Source organism: Macaca thibetana, chromosome 9 (assembly GCF_024542745.1).
Source record: "Macaca thibetana thibetana isolate TM-01 chromosome 9, ASM2454274v1, whole genome shotgun sequence".
NCBI classification, from domain to species: domain Eukaryota; kingdom Metazoa; phylum Chordata; class Mammalia; order Primates; family Cercopithecidae; genus Macaca; species Macaca thibetana.
The window spans coordinates 98,864,910-98,879,521 of NC_065586.1; the positions used below are offsets into that span (position 1 = coordinate 98,864,910).

Below are 14,612 nucleotides of genomic sequence, written 5' to 3' on the forward strand. Positions count from 1 at the left end.
TCACTTGAACCCGGGAGGCGGAAGTCGCGGTGAGCCGAGATTGCGCCGCTGCACTCCAACCTGGGCGACAGAGTGAGACTCCTTCCCGAGAAAAGAAAACACGTATCAGAATCAGCTCGCAGACTTGTTAAAGCACAGATTGCAGGGTCCGTTGCAGATTCCTAATTCTGTCACTCTGGGTTGGAGCCTGAGAATGCGCATTTCTGGTCATCGCCGGGTGATGCTGAATCTATTGGTCTCGGCACCATAAGTGGAGGAGCACTGCTCTAAGCGGAAAGGGCCTCCTCCCCGAGGCCAAGGAATTGACTGCAGCTTGACACATACCATAAACTTAGTCCTTCTAAAGTATACAATTCAGTGGTTTTTAATGTAGTCACAAAGTTGTACAACCATCACCACTATGTAATTCCAGAATTATTTTGAGACAGGATCTCACTCTGTTACCTGGGTTGGAGTGCAGTAGTGCAATCACTACTCACTGCAGCCTCAACATCCTGGTCTCAGGTGATCCTCCTGCCTCAGCCTCTGGGGTAGCTGGGACTACAGGCTAATTTGATTTTTTTGATGGGATCTCACTGTGTTGCCAGGCTGGTCTTGAACTCATGGCCTCAAGCGATCCTCCCACCTCAGCCTTCCAAAGTGTTGGAATTACACACATGAACCACTGCATCTGGCCTCAGAACATTTTTCTTAGCCCCAAAAGAAACCCCATACCCATTAGCAGTCACTCCACATTCTCCCTACCTGCCAGCACCTCACAATTCACTTCCTGTCTTTAGAGATCTGCATATTCTGAACATTTCATATAAGTGGAGTAATGCAATATGTGGCCCTCTGTGTCTGGCTTCTTAGGATAATGTTTTCAAGGTTCATCCATGTTGTAGCGTATGCAATTTGATTTTAGCTGGTATCTGAACAGAAAAGTCTGTCTTTGAGCTAGCTTCCTTAGGACAGGAGACCTGACTTTATTTCCAAAAGCAAATAGGAAAAGAGAAACATTATCAGAGCCAGTCGAGCTTGGAAACAACTCCTGACTGATGTTCTTTCAGAACCTACAATGTTTCCCATTCCTTCTCAGCTCCTCAAGCCTCTTGGATTTCCTGTTCTTTTATAGACAACTGCTCTTTTGGAAATGTCTAGAAGGTATGTGGTGGCTATAATGTTCAGGGACATTCTAAAAAGTGGTCACTCAAATTGCATCTCAGTCTCATTTTGTAACATCTCTCTTCTTTGAGTTGGCTGCTGTGGGATGTTGAACAAGAGGCAGTTAAGGTTACTAAAAGGCCTTGGTGTGGGAAGTGCTAATCCAGACTGTCCTATCCAATAGCTCAGCTTAAGCTTTCAGGTAAAAGCAGAAAAGGAAGTTGCGGCAAAATCCTTGGTGTTTGCCAAATTGAATTGGGATTTCTTATTTATTGAGAGAAAGAGGGTATCACTCTCTTGCCCAGGCTGGAGTGCAGTGGCATGATCCTGACTCACTGCTGCCTCAACCTCCTGAGTAGCTTCTTTTTCCTGAGTTCGGCTTGAATTGCATGGGTAAAAGGTTCCATTGCTCAGGAGAGAAGGAGGAAATGAAGAAGAGGTATAGAAGCTTCCTTTTGATCTAAGATCTTTTCCTCAATCCTGGCTAGAACCAGAATCCTAAAGGTTTCCTGACTACAGGTGCATGCCACCATGCCCAGCTAATTTTTAAGTTTTTTGTAGACAGAGGGCCTCACTATGTTTCCCAGGTTGGTCTTGAACCCCTGACCTCAAGCAATCCTCACACCTTGGCCTCCCAAAGTATTGGGATTACAGGCGTGAGCCACTGCACCCCACCTGGGGCTTCTTAGTGATTATGAAACCTAGCCTTTATATGGAAGACTTACAACTTTTTGAGGCCAGGATTGAGAAACCTTGTGCCATGAAAATAATTTGGTCCTTGCCTAGTATTCAATTTTTACTTCTTCTCTAAGAAGCTTGACTTGTGGGATAGATAAGTTTCTAAGAAATGAGACATTGGCAAAAATACTTGTCACTTTTTGCAGTACTTGGCAAAGCAGGATCAAGATAGACCCAGAACTATGGACTTTCTTAAGCTGAGGCAAAACTGACTTAACTCTTACCTGTTTCCCATTTTTCCAACACTTAAGCCAAGAACAACTCCCTCTGGGTTCAGATGGGGGCTAGACTGGGCCAGGCTGTAAAACATTTTGACAGGTTTTTGAGAGGAAATTGACTGCTACAGTCAACTGTGTTATTTGCCATGGGTCTTCCTTTGTCCATTTATTTTACCAACTTTTTTTTTTTTTTTTTTTTTTTGAGACGGAGTCTCGCTCTGTCGCCCAGGCTGGGGTGCAGTGGCCGGATCTCAGCTCACTGCAAGCTCCGCCTCCCGGGTTTACGTCATTCTCCTGCCTCAGCCTCCCGAGTAGCTGGGACTACAGGCGCCCGCCACATCGCCCAGCTAGTTTTTTTTGTATTTTTTTTAGTAGAGACCGGGTTTCACTGTGTCAGCCAGGATGGTCGCGATCTCCTGACCTTGTGATCCGCCCGTCTCGGCCTCCCAAAGTGCTGGGATTACAGGCGTGAGCCACCGCGCCTGGCCCTTTTTTTTTTTTTTTTTTTTTTGCTTTTTTTTGAGACAGAGTCTCACTCTGTCACCCAGGCTGGAGTGCAGTGGCACAATCTCGACTCACTGCAACCTTTGCCTCCCAGGTTCAAGCAATTCTTCTGCCTCTGCCTCCTGAGTAGCTGGGACTACAGGCGTGCACCACCACGCCTGGCTAATTTTTTGTGTTTTTAGTAGAGATGGGGTTTCACCATGTTGGCCAGGCTCGAGCTCCTGACCTCGGGATCCGCCCACCTCAGCCTCCCAAAGTGCTGGGATTACAGGCATGAGCCACCACACCTGGCCTTTTTTTTTTTTTTTTGGAGACAGAGTCTCACTCTCTTGCCCAGGCTGGAGTACAGTGGGACAATCAAGGCTCACTGCAGGCTCAACCTCCCTAGCTCTGGTGATTGTCCCACCTCAGCCTCCCAAGTAGCTGGGACTTCAAGTGCGTACCACCATGCTTGACTAATTCGGCTAATTTAATTTTTTTATTTTTGTAAAGACAGGGTCTCGCCATGTTGTCCAGGCTGGTTTCAAACTCCTGAGCTCAAGGGATTCATCTGCCTCAGCCTCCCAAAGGGCTAGGATTATAAGCATGAGCCACCACGCCTGGCTATTTTACTAACATTGATCAAGCTCCTGGTTGAGCCTTGTACAGAATATTATAGGCTTTAAAAGAAGAAGAAAGACCTGATATGCTATACAAAAAGCTGCATACCAGGCAGGCAGATGTGTTACGAGAATCCAGAAGCAGCAGCAAGGAGTGGGGGCTAGGAGTTTGTAAGCAAGGAACTTATTGGGCATCTCTTCAGTGGTCAGTGTGAGTGGAATGTGTGGGAAAATGTAGTGGTGAGAGGTGACATAAAGAGTAGACAGGGACGAAGTCACAGAGAGGACTGTGTTGGGAAGTTTGGGCCCTCTATTCTGTAGGTAGATGAAGTATTTAAAAGAGGAGGCCATGATATAATAATATTTGGTTTAATGTGGTACGGTTGTGGTATGTGGCAGAAATTTGAGAGGGAAGAATTGGCAACTTGCAGGGCAGCAGGGAAGCCATTTGTATTTAGCTAGAAGAACATGGATTGAAGCAATGGATGGTGGATTTCAGAGCAATTTGTGAGGCAGAACCAGAATTTCGTCCGTCGAACTTGGGGTGACGAAGCACTATGCCTCAGATAAAGGTACTATCTTCTAGGGAATTTAAACGGACCTAAGTTGCTATTTGGGCAGTTGAGACCAAGAGAGGCATCCTGGTTATAGTGCTGTGCTGCAAGACAAAAGACATTAAAAGATTTTTACATTGCAATTGTTTTCCTTTTCAGGAGCGCCTGGTTACCTTTCAGGAATAATTTATTTTTCAGCACCGTTAAGAACCACTATACCTCATTTTCTTTTTTTTTTTTTTTGCTGTGGAAAACTGGAAAACTAGTACTTCCGCCACACTCAAGATGGCTACATCAGTAATAGCCTTTTCCATCCACCTGTGTGGCCTCGCCCCTTTATGTAGCTACTTCCGCCACTCTCTGCGGGTTGGGACGCATTTTACACCTCCTCGCAGCTTTCAAGATGGCCCAGCTTCCTCCTACTTTTTATTGGCTGGATCTCTTCGTCTTCAAGAGAAGGCGGGACTTACGTTTGATCGACAGCTACATTGATCAATGGGCAAAGGGCAAAGGCCAATGAGGAGCTGGAAATGGAGAGTCTCCCGCGTGTCTGGGAGGGTGTTTTGTGCGGGGCGGAGTGGAGCCGAGCCGGAAGCGGGAGGGGAGAGTCAAACAGGAAAAGAAGGGAAGAAGGAAGAAGAGGGTAGAGGAGGAGAGGGAGGAGGAGGAGGGAGGTGGCGGCGCCGTGGCGGAGGAGCAGGAGCAGGAGGGGGATGGAGAGGAGAAGGCTCCTGGGTGGCATGGCGCTCCTGCTCCTCCAGGCGCTGCCCAGCCCCCTGTCAGCCAGGGCTGAACCCCCGCAGGTAAGGGGGAGGGGGCGTCTGGGCCATGCTGGGTCCTGGAGGTCGTCGAGGCCTGGCTGGAGGGGTCTGAAGGAGTGTTGTTGCCAAGAGTTGAGGGGTCCCGAGAGGGGCGTCTATGCCTGGTGTGGACAGGATCTAAAGGGGCGTCGGTGTTTAGCTGAGGGACACCTGTGACAGTTTTGGTGTCAAGGAGGTGGCAGAGGCATGATGCCAAGCGAGTGAGGGGCGTTTGAGACGGCAGGTTGGTTAGGCGGGCTGGGGTGACTGTGGCTGGATAGCGGTGCCAAGCTGGGGATGTGGGCCTTATTCGTGTCCCTCTGTGGAGCAGGTGTCCCAGGCAGCAATGCAGTATGTACGTCTGTCTGTGTAGGGGTACACAGGCTATTGAGTTGGCCTATGAAGGAGGGGATCCTGAGAGAATATTTCTTTCAGGATGGACTGGGGAAAGTTCCGAGGGCATCTTAGTCTCTTTTAAAAAAAAAAAAAAAATTATTATGTTCCTGGGAGAGACTTGGCCCCATTTTTAAATCTGTAAGCCATGGCGCCCTTGGTTGGAGGCAGGACTCTCAGAAGGCAGGTGGGATGAAACAGAGTGGAACCCCTCAGGAGGAGGAGCACTCTTTGAGCTGTAACAAGCTCTTGCCGTTAGGCTGGCTGGCCTGGGAGAGCAAGGCACGGATTCTGATCTGAGCCAGCTCAGGGCTTTTGACCACAGGGTGGTTCTGATGCCAATATGGGCAGCAAATGGAGCACCCCAGCTTTTCTTGCTGGGTGGCTTGCTCCTTACCCAGGCAGAGAAGCTTGCATGTGCTGATTCCAGCTCCAGCTGGCATTTCGAAACCCTAACCAGAGCGTTACTCCTGGTGCCAAGTTGGGTGGGGTGCAGTGGGGGCAATCACCCCTCCTTCTTTGCATTTGGCAAAGCTTTATTATTCTTTTTTCTTCACTTTCTGTTCTTTTCCCCGTTTTTTCCAGAAAGGCATACACACATAGACACATAGCATAATGGCAAAGTCTATACAACTTAGCGCTTGAACTTCTGTTGTGAACAAGAGCAGAAACTGAGTGCCAGCAAAAATACTTATCTTTTCCCTAGGAGTTTTAGGACTGCCTTTTCACAAATACATCTTGTTTTGCCCATTATCCTCTATTTTAAAATACTGATTAAAAAATAAGTTGAAATTCACATGACAAAAAACATTTTAAAGTGAACAATTCAGTGGTATTTAGTACACTTACAATGTTGTGCAACTACCACCTCTATCTAGTTCCAAAACATTTTCATCACCCCAGCAGAAAACCTCGTCCCTACTAAGCAGTTACTCTGTGTCTCCCTCTTCCCCCAGCCCCTGGCAACCACCAGTCTGCTTTCAGTCTCTATGGATTTATCTATTCTGGATATTTTATATAAATGGGATCCTACAATATGTGGTCTTTGTGCCTGGCTTCTTTCACTTAGCGTTATGTTTTCAAGGCCTATTCACATCGTAGCATGTTTTACGCCACTAGTACTACAGGCGCCCGCCACCTCATTCCTGTTTATTTTTTAGTGACCAAGCCAGGATGGTCTCGTAACCTTTCCGTTGTCCGCCCGTCTCGGCCTCCCTGCTGGGTAGGCTTACCACAATTTATTTATGCATTGAAGCATCTAATTTTTCTTTAGGATATGTTTGTGTATACTAGAAATACCATATGAAAGGAATGGAGCTCATTTTCTAGCCCAGCATATTCCCTTTTCTAGGGTTGGGACCCTTCTGTTTTAGCCTTTGTTGGGGTTGTTTTTCCAGTGAAAATCATAAATTGGAAGGAGAAATACATTTTCTTTGTTTACTAGAAAAGTTATAGTCCTCAGACAACAAAATATAGAATATAGTAAACACAGAATTTACTTTTCCTTTGCGCGTGTCTGTTTCTATAAGTATCTTGAAAAGGCTGTCCCCAATAACCAATAAATGACATCGGTAGAGGGTTGGTTTAGGAATGTCAGAGCCTTTGGAGATGGGCTGGTCAAAGATAGGAACTAGATCCACTTTTTCAGCAAGGGGAATGATGGAAAGTGGAGGTTCCTACTAGGTCATGGAGCCTGGGAGGTGTTGTGAAGATGTGGAAGGGGATTGTTAATATTGTATCCTAATTGCAGTTTGCAAACCACAGGCTGCTTTCTTGTACTCTGGCACTTCTAATACTTAATTTTGGGGACAGGTGTCTTTTGTACTTTGTTGCATTTGGATGAATGCTAGCACTGACCAATAGCTGTTACGTGGTTACAATTCCTGCAGAGGAGGGAAAGTTTTTGTAATGAGCGGTGGCCCTCTTCCTAACCAGCGCCCACATACCCTCACTCCTGACACTCCCCATACACTCCCATCCCTCACCTTATACCCTGTCTCTTTCTGTCCGGGACTACCAGATATCTATAGTGAGATTTCTGTTTTGAATTTTAACCTTTGGAATGCAAGTTGCTATATAATTATTAACTCTAAATCCACCACAATTTAGTCAATGTATTTTTTTGGGTTTTTTTTTTTGTCTGGGGGGAAAGGGTTGCTTGTACAAATCAGTAAGGAAAAAAAATCCCAAGGCCGTTTTGGCACAGGGCTACTTCAAGTACCCACTGTCCTTAATTCAACAGTGAAGTCCAGCTAACTTTGAATTCAGGAGGACTTACTTGTACTCATTCTGTGTCGAATAATGATATCTGCACCTTATTGCATTTCTCCCACAAAATTGATCTACTTAAAATCTTTTTTTTTTTTTTTTTTTTTTTACATACACATTTACTATCAGAAATAAATGATATTGGGCAACTTGCTTTCCCTGTTACCAGTTCTGCATTGAAACAGCCATTTCTTGTTATGCAGGCAGGCCCTGGAAAGTTCATCATCTAGTTCATTCTGTGGTTAGGAACTTAGACTTAATTCTCCTATAGGTTATGACATTACAGCTCACAGACGTGAATGCTTAAATCTATAAAGAATGAAAAAGGACGGGCGTAGTGGCTCACCCCTGTAATCCCAGCACTTTGGGAGGCCGAGGCAGGCAGATCACAAGGTCAAGAGATCAAGACCATCCCGGCCAACATGGTGAAACCCCGTCTCTACTAAAAATATAAAAATTAGCCAGGCATGGTGGTGTGCGCCTGTAGTCCCAGCTACTCGGGAGGCTGAGGCAGAAGAATCTCTTGAATCTGGGAGGTGGAGGTTGTGGTGAGCCAAGGTCATGCTGCTGCACTCTAGCCTGGTGACAGAGTAACACACCATCTCAAAAAATAAAAAATAATGAGAAAACAATAGAGACTCCAACAGCCTTGGCATTTGTTTCCTCCAGTTAGATTATGATTGAGATACACAGAGTTTCTTTTGGTTGTTTAGATTTAACCAGAATGTTTGTTTTTGTCATTGTTGTTTTTGTTTTGTTTTTGAGACAGGATCTCACTCTGTTGCCCAGTCTGGAGTGCAGTGGTGTGATGTGATCTTGGATCACTGCAGCCTCGACCTCCCAGGCTTAAGTGAGCCTCCCACCTCAGCCTCCTGAGTAACTGGGACTACAGGTGCATGCCACTACACCCTGCTAATTTTTGTGTTTTTCTGTAGAGATGGGGTTTCGCCATGTTGCCCAGGCTGGTCGTGAATTCCTGGGCTCAAGCGATCTGTCCATCTCAGCCTCCCAGAGTGTTGGGATTACAGGTGTGAGCCACTGTGCCCGGCCTAAACAGAATATTTGACTATGTTATTTAAAATAATGTTTTGGGCCGGGCGCGGTGGCTCACGCCTGTAATCTCTGCACTTTGGGAGGCCGAGGCGGGCGGATCACGAGGTCAGGAGGTCAAGACCATCCTGGCTAACACGGTGAAACCCTGTCTCCACTAAAAATAAAAAAAAATTAGCTGGGCGCAGTGGTGGGCGCCTGTAGTCCCAGCTACTCGGGAGGCTGAGGCAGGAAAATGGCGTGAACCCGAGAGGCGGAGCTTGCAGTGAGCTGAGATTGCGCCACTCCACTCCAGCCTCGGGGACAGAGGGAGACTCTGCCTCAAAAAAAAAAATAAAAATAAATAAATAAATAAAATAATGTTTTGGTAGAAATGTCTTTTTTCATAGGGTAACTCAGCCAGTGGTTTAGGGACACATCTCTAGAGATGCAGTCCTTACCTTTCCTTTCCTTTGCCAAGCTTAAAACTTCGAGCTGGATGGGGGCCCCAGTTCCTGCTATTTTTTCCCACCTAACCCTCAATGGCATACCCTTTGGTTCCCACCTCACCTTACTCACCCCCATTGCCCAGTTTTCAGCCTGGAAGCCCTATTTCATTCTTCTTTCTTTCTTCCTTCTTTTCTTTCCTTTCTTTTCTTTTCTTTTTTAGATGGAGTCTCGCTCTATCACCCAGGCTGGAGTACAGTGGTGCGATGTCTGCTCACTGCAAGCTCCACCTCCCAGGTTCATGCCATTCTCCTGCCTCAGCCTCCCGAGTAGCTGAGACTACAGGTGCCCACCACCACGCCTGGCTAATTTTTTTGTAATTTTAGTAGAGACGGGGTTTCACCGTATTAGCCAGGATGGTCTCGATCTCCTGACCTCGTGATCTGCCCGCCTTGGCCTCCCAAAGTGCAGTGATTATAGGCGTGAGCCACCGCGCCTGGCTCCATTTTCCTTTCTTTCAAATGGTATGTCAATGCCATCACCATCATTCCTTCTTGTACAATAGTAGGATGCGAGACTTCCAGATTCTAGCCCCTTTTACCTCACCTTCTTAGTGCATTTGATATACCAAAGTGTAAAATCAGCACCTTGAGTTTCTGTAAACTCTTTCAGTGGAATTCAGTAGGCATGAAAGAATGGACATTTACTGAAACGTCTACTCTTTGCAGCAGGCTATTATTGCTGGGCTCTGGGAACCATCAAATGAGTATGGAATCCCTGTTCCCCAGTAGCTGGTAATCTTGTGGCAAGAACAGATAACACACACGGTGAATTGTAATCCAGAGGTTTTGCTGAAATGCAAGTACAAACAAAGGACTGTCAGAGCAACTGATTCTGCTAGGGCAAGAGGAAGATGGGGTGCTAGGAAGAACTTCATTAAGGAAAAAGCATTTGTTCAGGACTTTAAAGGTTGATAAGGATGAGTAGAATATCTATGAACCAGGAAAGGGAAAAATGGATTCCAGTGTGGAAGAATGAAAATGGAGAGTGTGTTTGGAGGTAGCATGTACTCTGTGGCAGAAGCTTTGTGTGTGTATGTGTGGAGGAGTGTGGAACTGGGGGAGGCTGGAAAGGGAGGCTGTTGTCACATGGTCAGGAGGCCTTTCATCCATTCATCTAAGGCTGTACCATCCAGTAGAACTTTCTGTGATGCTGGAAATGATCTCTCTCTGTGCCATCCAATTCAGTAGCCACTTAGCCAGGTGGCTGCTGAGCATTTGAAATGTGGCTAGGATAACTGAATTTTGAAGCATATTTAATATTTATTTGTTTATTTACATATTTTTATTTTTTAGAGACAGGATCTTGCTCTGTTGCCCATAGAGTTTCTGTAGCTGGAATGTAGTGGTGTAGTCATAGCTCACTGCAGCTTTGAACTCCTGGGCTCAAGCGATCCTTCCACCTCAGCCTCCCAAGGAGCTAGGACTGTAGGTGCGTGCCACCACACCTAGCCCTATATTTAATTTTTTTTCTTCTCTCTTTTTTTTTTATATATATATGTGTGTGTGTGTGTGTGTGTGTGTATTTAAAATAGAGATGGGAGTCTCACCATGTTGCCCAGGTTAGTCTAAAACTCCTTGGGCTCAAGTGATCCACATTGGCCTCTCAAAGTGTTTGGATTACAGGCGTGAGCCACCACACCTAGCCTAATTTTTTTTAGTTAAAAATTTTTTTAAAGAGAGGAAGTCTCACTGTATTGCCCAGGCTAGTCTTGAACTCCTTGGCTCAAGCGATTTTCCTTCCTCAGCCTCCCAAAGTGCTGGGATTGTAGGCGTGAGCCATATGTCCGGCCCTCCATATTTAATTTTTTTTCTTTTCTTTTTTTTTTTTGAGATGGAGTTTCGTTCTTGTTGCCCAGGCTGGAGTGCAACGGTGCAGTCTTGGCTCACTGCAACCTTTGGCTCCTGGGTTCAAGGGATTCTCGTGCCTCAGCCTCCCAAGTAGCTGGGATTACAGGCACTGCCAACACGGCTGGGTAATTTTTTTCATACTTTTTTGTAGATACGGGGTTTCACCATGTTGGCCAGGCTGGTCTTGAACTCCTGACCTCAGGCGATCGGCCCACCTTGGCATCCCAAAGTGCTGGGATTACAGGCATGAGCCACTGTGCCTGGCCGCCCATATTTACTTTTTATATCAACTTTATGGAGATATAATCAGGTCAGACGCAGTGGTTCACACCTGTAATCCCAGCACTTTGGGAGGCTGAGGCGGGTGGATCATTTGAGGTCAGGAGTTCGAGACCAGCATGGCCAACATGGTGAAACCCCATCTCTACTAAAAATACAAAAATTCTTGTGCACTTGTAATCCCAGCTACTCAGGAGGCTGAGGCAGGAGAATCGCTTGAGCCCCGTAGGTGGAGGTTGCAGCAAGCCTAGATCGCGCCACTGCACTCCAGTCTGGGCAATAGAGTGAGAGACCCTATCTCAAAAAAAGAAAAAAGAAAAGAAACTTTTTTTTTTTTTTTTGAGACGGAGTCTTGCTCTGTGCCCCAGGCTGGAGTGCAGTAGCGCGATCTCGGCTCACTGCAAGCTCCGCCCCCCCGGGTTCACGCCATTCTCCTGCCTCAGCCTCCCGAGTAGCTGGGACTACGGGCGCCCGCCACCTCGCCCGGCTAATTTTCTTGTATTTTTAGTAGAGACGGGGTTTCACCGTGTTAGCCAGGATGGTCTCGATCTCCTGACCTCGTGATCCGCCCGTCTCGGCCTCCCAAAGTGCTGGGATTACAGGCTTGAGCCACCGCGCCCGGCCAAAAAAGAAACTTTATTGAGATAATTTACATGCCAAAAAATTCACCCTTTTAAAAGTATACATAAATTGGTGTTTCAGTATAGTCACAGAATTTGTGACTATCAGTGCTAATTTTAGCATATTTTCTTTATTTTTATTTTTACTTTTCTTTCGAGATGGAGTCTTGCTCTGTGGCCCAGGCTGGAGGGCAGTGGGGCGATCTCCAGGGTTCAAACTATTCTCCTGCCTCAGCCTCCTGAGTAACTGGGACTACAGGCGCCCACCACCACGTCCGGCTAATTTTTTGTATTTTTAGTAGAGACGGGGTTTCACTGTGTTAGCCAGGATGGTCTCAATCTCCCGACCTTGTGATCCGCCGGCCTCAGCCTCCCAAAGTGCTGGGATTACAGCCGGAAGCCACCACGCCCCACCCAATTTTAACATATTTTCTTTAGCCCAGAAAGAAACCCCATAGCCGTTAGCAGTCACTTCCCTTTCCAGCCCCTTTTCTTCTATCCCTTAGTGACCAGCGATCTACTTGCCATTCCTATGGATTTGCCTATTCTGGACATTTCATATAAAGGGAATGGTACCCTATGTGGTCTTTCGTGGCTTATTTCACTTACCACAAGGTTTTCTTTTCTTTTTTTTGAGAAAGAGTCTCACTCTGTTGCCCAGGCTGGAGTGCAGTGGCGTGGTCTTGGCTCACTGCAACCTCTGCCTCTCAGGTTCATGTGATTCTCCTGTCTCAGCCTCCTGAGTAGCTGGGACTACAGGCATGCACCATCATGCCCGGCTAATTTTTGTATTTTTTAGTAGAGACTGGGTTTTGCCATGTTGGCCAGGCTGTTCTCAAACTCCTGACCTCAGGTGATCTGCCCGACTTGGCCTCCCAAAGTGCTGGGATTACAGGTGTGTGCCACTGTGCCCAATTAAGGTTTTCTTTTTTTCTTTTTCTTTTCTTTTTTTTTGGTTGAGACAGGATCTCCCTCTGTTGCCCAGGCTGAAGTGCAGTGGTGCAATCTCGGTTTACTGCAATCTCCACCTCAAGCAAACCCCCTATCTCAGCCTTCCTAGTAGCTGGAACTACAGGTACACACACACACCCAGCTAATTTTTGTATTTTTTGTAGAGACGGAGTTTATCATGCTGACCAGGCTGGTCTTGAACTCCTCGGCTCAAGCGATCTGCTCACCTTGGCCTCTTAAAGTGCTGGGATTACAACACAGCTCACGGCTGTGAGCCACCACACCCGACCAATGTGATATTTACTTATAATAATTTAAACTAAATAGCTGTATGTAGATAATGACTATATATTGGGGGATATGATCTAACAGCTTTCCAGAGTAGGGGTTTGGTACAGTCAAACATAGTGGTCATGTCATGGGCTCTGGGGTCAGACCACCTGAGTTCCAAACTTTATACTATCCTTGAGCAAGTTACATAACCTTTTTGTGCCTCAGCTTCCTCATCTATAAAATGGGACTTGTACTAGTGTGGGGTTGTCATGAGGTGAAAAGACATAATATATGTAAAGCTCTTGGAATATACTCAGTGATTATTAAGTATAGTAATAATGATCACCATCATTGCTATTTGCATTCCTCAGAGTGTATTATGGTTTGTAAGTTAGTATCAACTCCCCAGACTAACTTCAGGAACTGAGATCTGGAGATTTTGCAGGTGACTTTCTTGATTCTGTTCTATGTCTGAATTTAGGTTTGGGGAGAATTTTGTCCTTCCAGAGGACATTAGTCACTGTCACAGCTTGGGAGTGCCACTGGCATCCTGGAATGCTCGGGACAGCCCCCCACAGCAGAGACTTTTCCAGCCCAAAATGTCAGTGGTGCCGAGGTGGAGAAATCCTGGCTTAGTGGGACCTGCTGTGGCCTTACCAGGTCCTGTTCATTATCGCAGAGCTTGGGGTCAGCCTTCTTGCAAGAACAACATAGCATTGTGAAGTGTAGGAAATTACCTTGGACAGCAGGTTTTCGGTGGGACGGTTTGAAGCTTTGATATGCCGAATCTCACTGCCTTTCAGGTTTGTTGATGTATGTGATCAGTCAGCTCTGTCTTGTCAGCCAACATCAAACATTTTGAAAAAAACACATTTTTTTGGTCTGTGATTCAGTAAGCAGGTGAGCCTCCCTTATTTACCCCATCTTGAACTTTCTTTCCTCTTGCTTTGATCTGCTATGTGGTTTTATTTTAAGAACATGATTTGCTTTGGTCCCAGTGAAAACCTGCTGGTCAATTACTTTATTTGCTCAGTGTCCTCCACAGTCCTGCAACCAATCAGAACTGAGTCATGTTCTTAGAACTTTTTCCTTTCCCCATTCCAAGTCCTGGCTCTACTCTGATTTTCGGCCTCAGGAACGTTGGTTTGCTCTCACACACGTTTAGCCTGTGGAAATCATTAGGTGTTCTCAGGGTCTGCCACAAGAGAAGCTAAGTGTCCTGGACCTCAGGATGGCTGTGTCTCAAGGAGAGTCCTCTTCTCAGGCCCCTAGGAGGCAGCTCATCTGTGGATGTTTGAGCCGGCGGGTCTTTGTGGATGCTGTGGGTATCTTGCATGGCTTTGGATTCAAAACTTCACCTGTCTTTTGAATGCCTGTCCACCCATACCCTTGAGAGGACCTCTTCCCTTCCTGCCGTCAGCTATTAGGGCTAACACTTGGGAGATCATCAGGTTCCAGGTGGTAGAATGGCTTGGGTTGGTTCCTTGCTCCTACTACCCCAGACATGGACATCACTGGGGCCACTGATCCCACTTAACTGCACAGCCAGTAAGAGCAGCCACCGAGTGATGGATTCTCCTGCTTCCGCCTCCCAAGGACCTAGGACTACAGGCACACGCTGCAGCAACAGAGGGTCTTGGTGGCCTGTCTCCTTGGTGGCATACAGTAGACAGGCTGAGGTCTCCCTTTTGAACCATCCTTTTCAGTTCCACTAGGTGGAGCAAAGTCTGGCCTGAAAACTGCATGCTATGTGGAAACCACAAACAAACAAACACAAGTAAATCCAGAACATTGCAACCTTGGAGGTCAAGAAAGGGGAAACAAATCCCATCCTATTGAATTTTAAGGCGTGTTGATACAATTCTGAGCTTTCCTGATGTGGGGAT

General features: G+C 46.4%; 4 protein-coding genes across 11 annotated transcripts in view; 2 read left to right on the plus strand and 2 right to left on the minus strand.

The window, feature by feature from the left end:
- The window catches only part of CUEDC2 (CUE domain containing 2), a 335,540-nt gene extending 331,002 nt beyond the window's left edge, over positions 1 to 4,538 (minus strand). The window contains exon 1 of the mRNA XM_050804197.1: positions 4,529 to 4,538. The gene's annotated coding sequence lies outside the window, so the exon portion shown is untranslated. The remainder of the gene's footprint in view (positions 1 to 4,528) is intronic.
- Positions 1 to 14,612, plus strand: part of BORCS7 (BLOC-1 related complex subunit 7) — a 228,286-nt gene that overhangs the window by 99,941 nt on the left and 113,733 nt on the right. The gene's annotated exons all lie outside the window — the stretch shown is intronic.
- Positions 1 to 14,612, minus strand: part of ARL3 (ADP ribosylation factor like GTPase 3) — a 537,289-nt gene that overhangs the window by 72,963 nt on the left and 449,714 nt on the right. The gene's annotated exons all lie outside the window — the stretch shown is intronic.
- The window catches only part of WBP1L (WW domain binding protein 1 like), a 79,273-nt gene continuing 67,295 nt past the window's right edge, over positions 2,635 to 14,612 (plus strand). Inside the window, exon 1 of the mRNA XM_050804170.1 lies at positions 2,635 to 4,559. Coding sequence (XP_050660127.1) covers positions 4,470 to 4,559 — 90 coding nt within the window. The 5' untranslated portion in view covers positions 2,635 to 4,469. The remainder of the gene's footprint in view (positions 4,560 to 14,612) is intronic.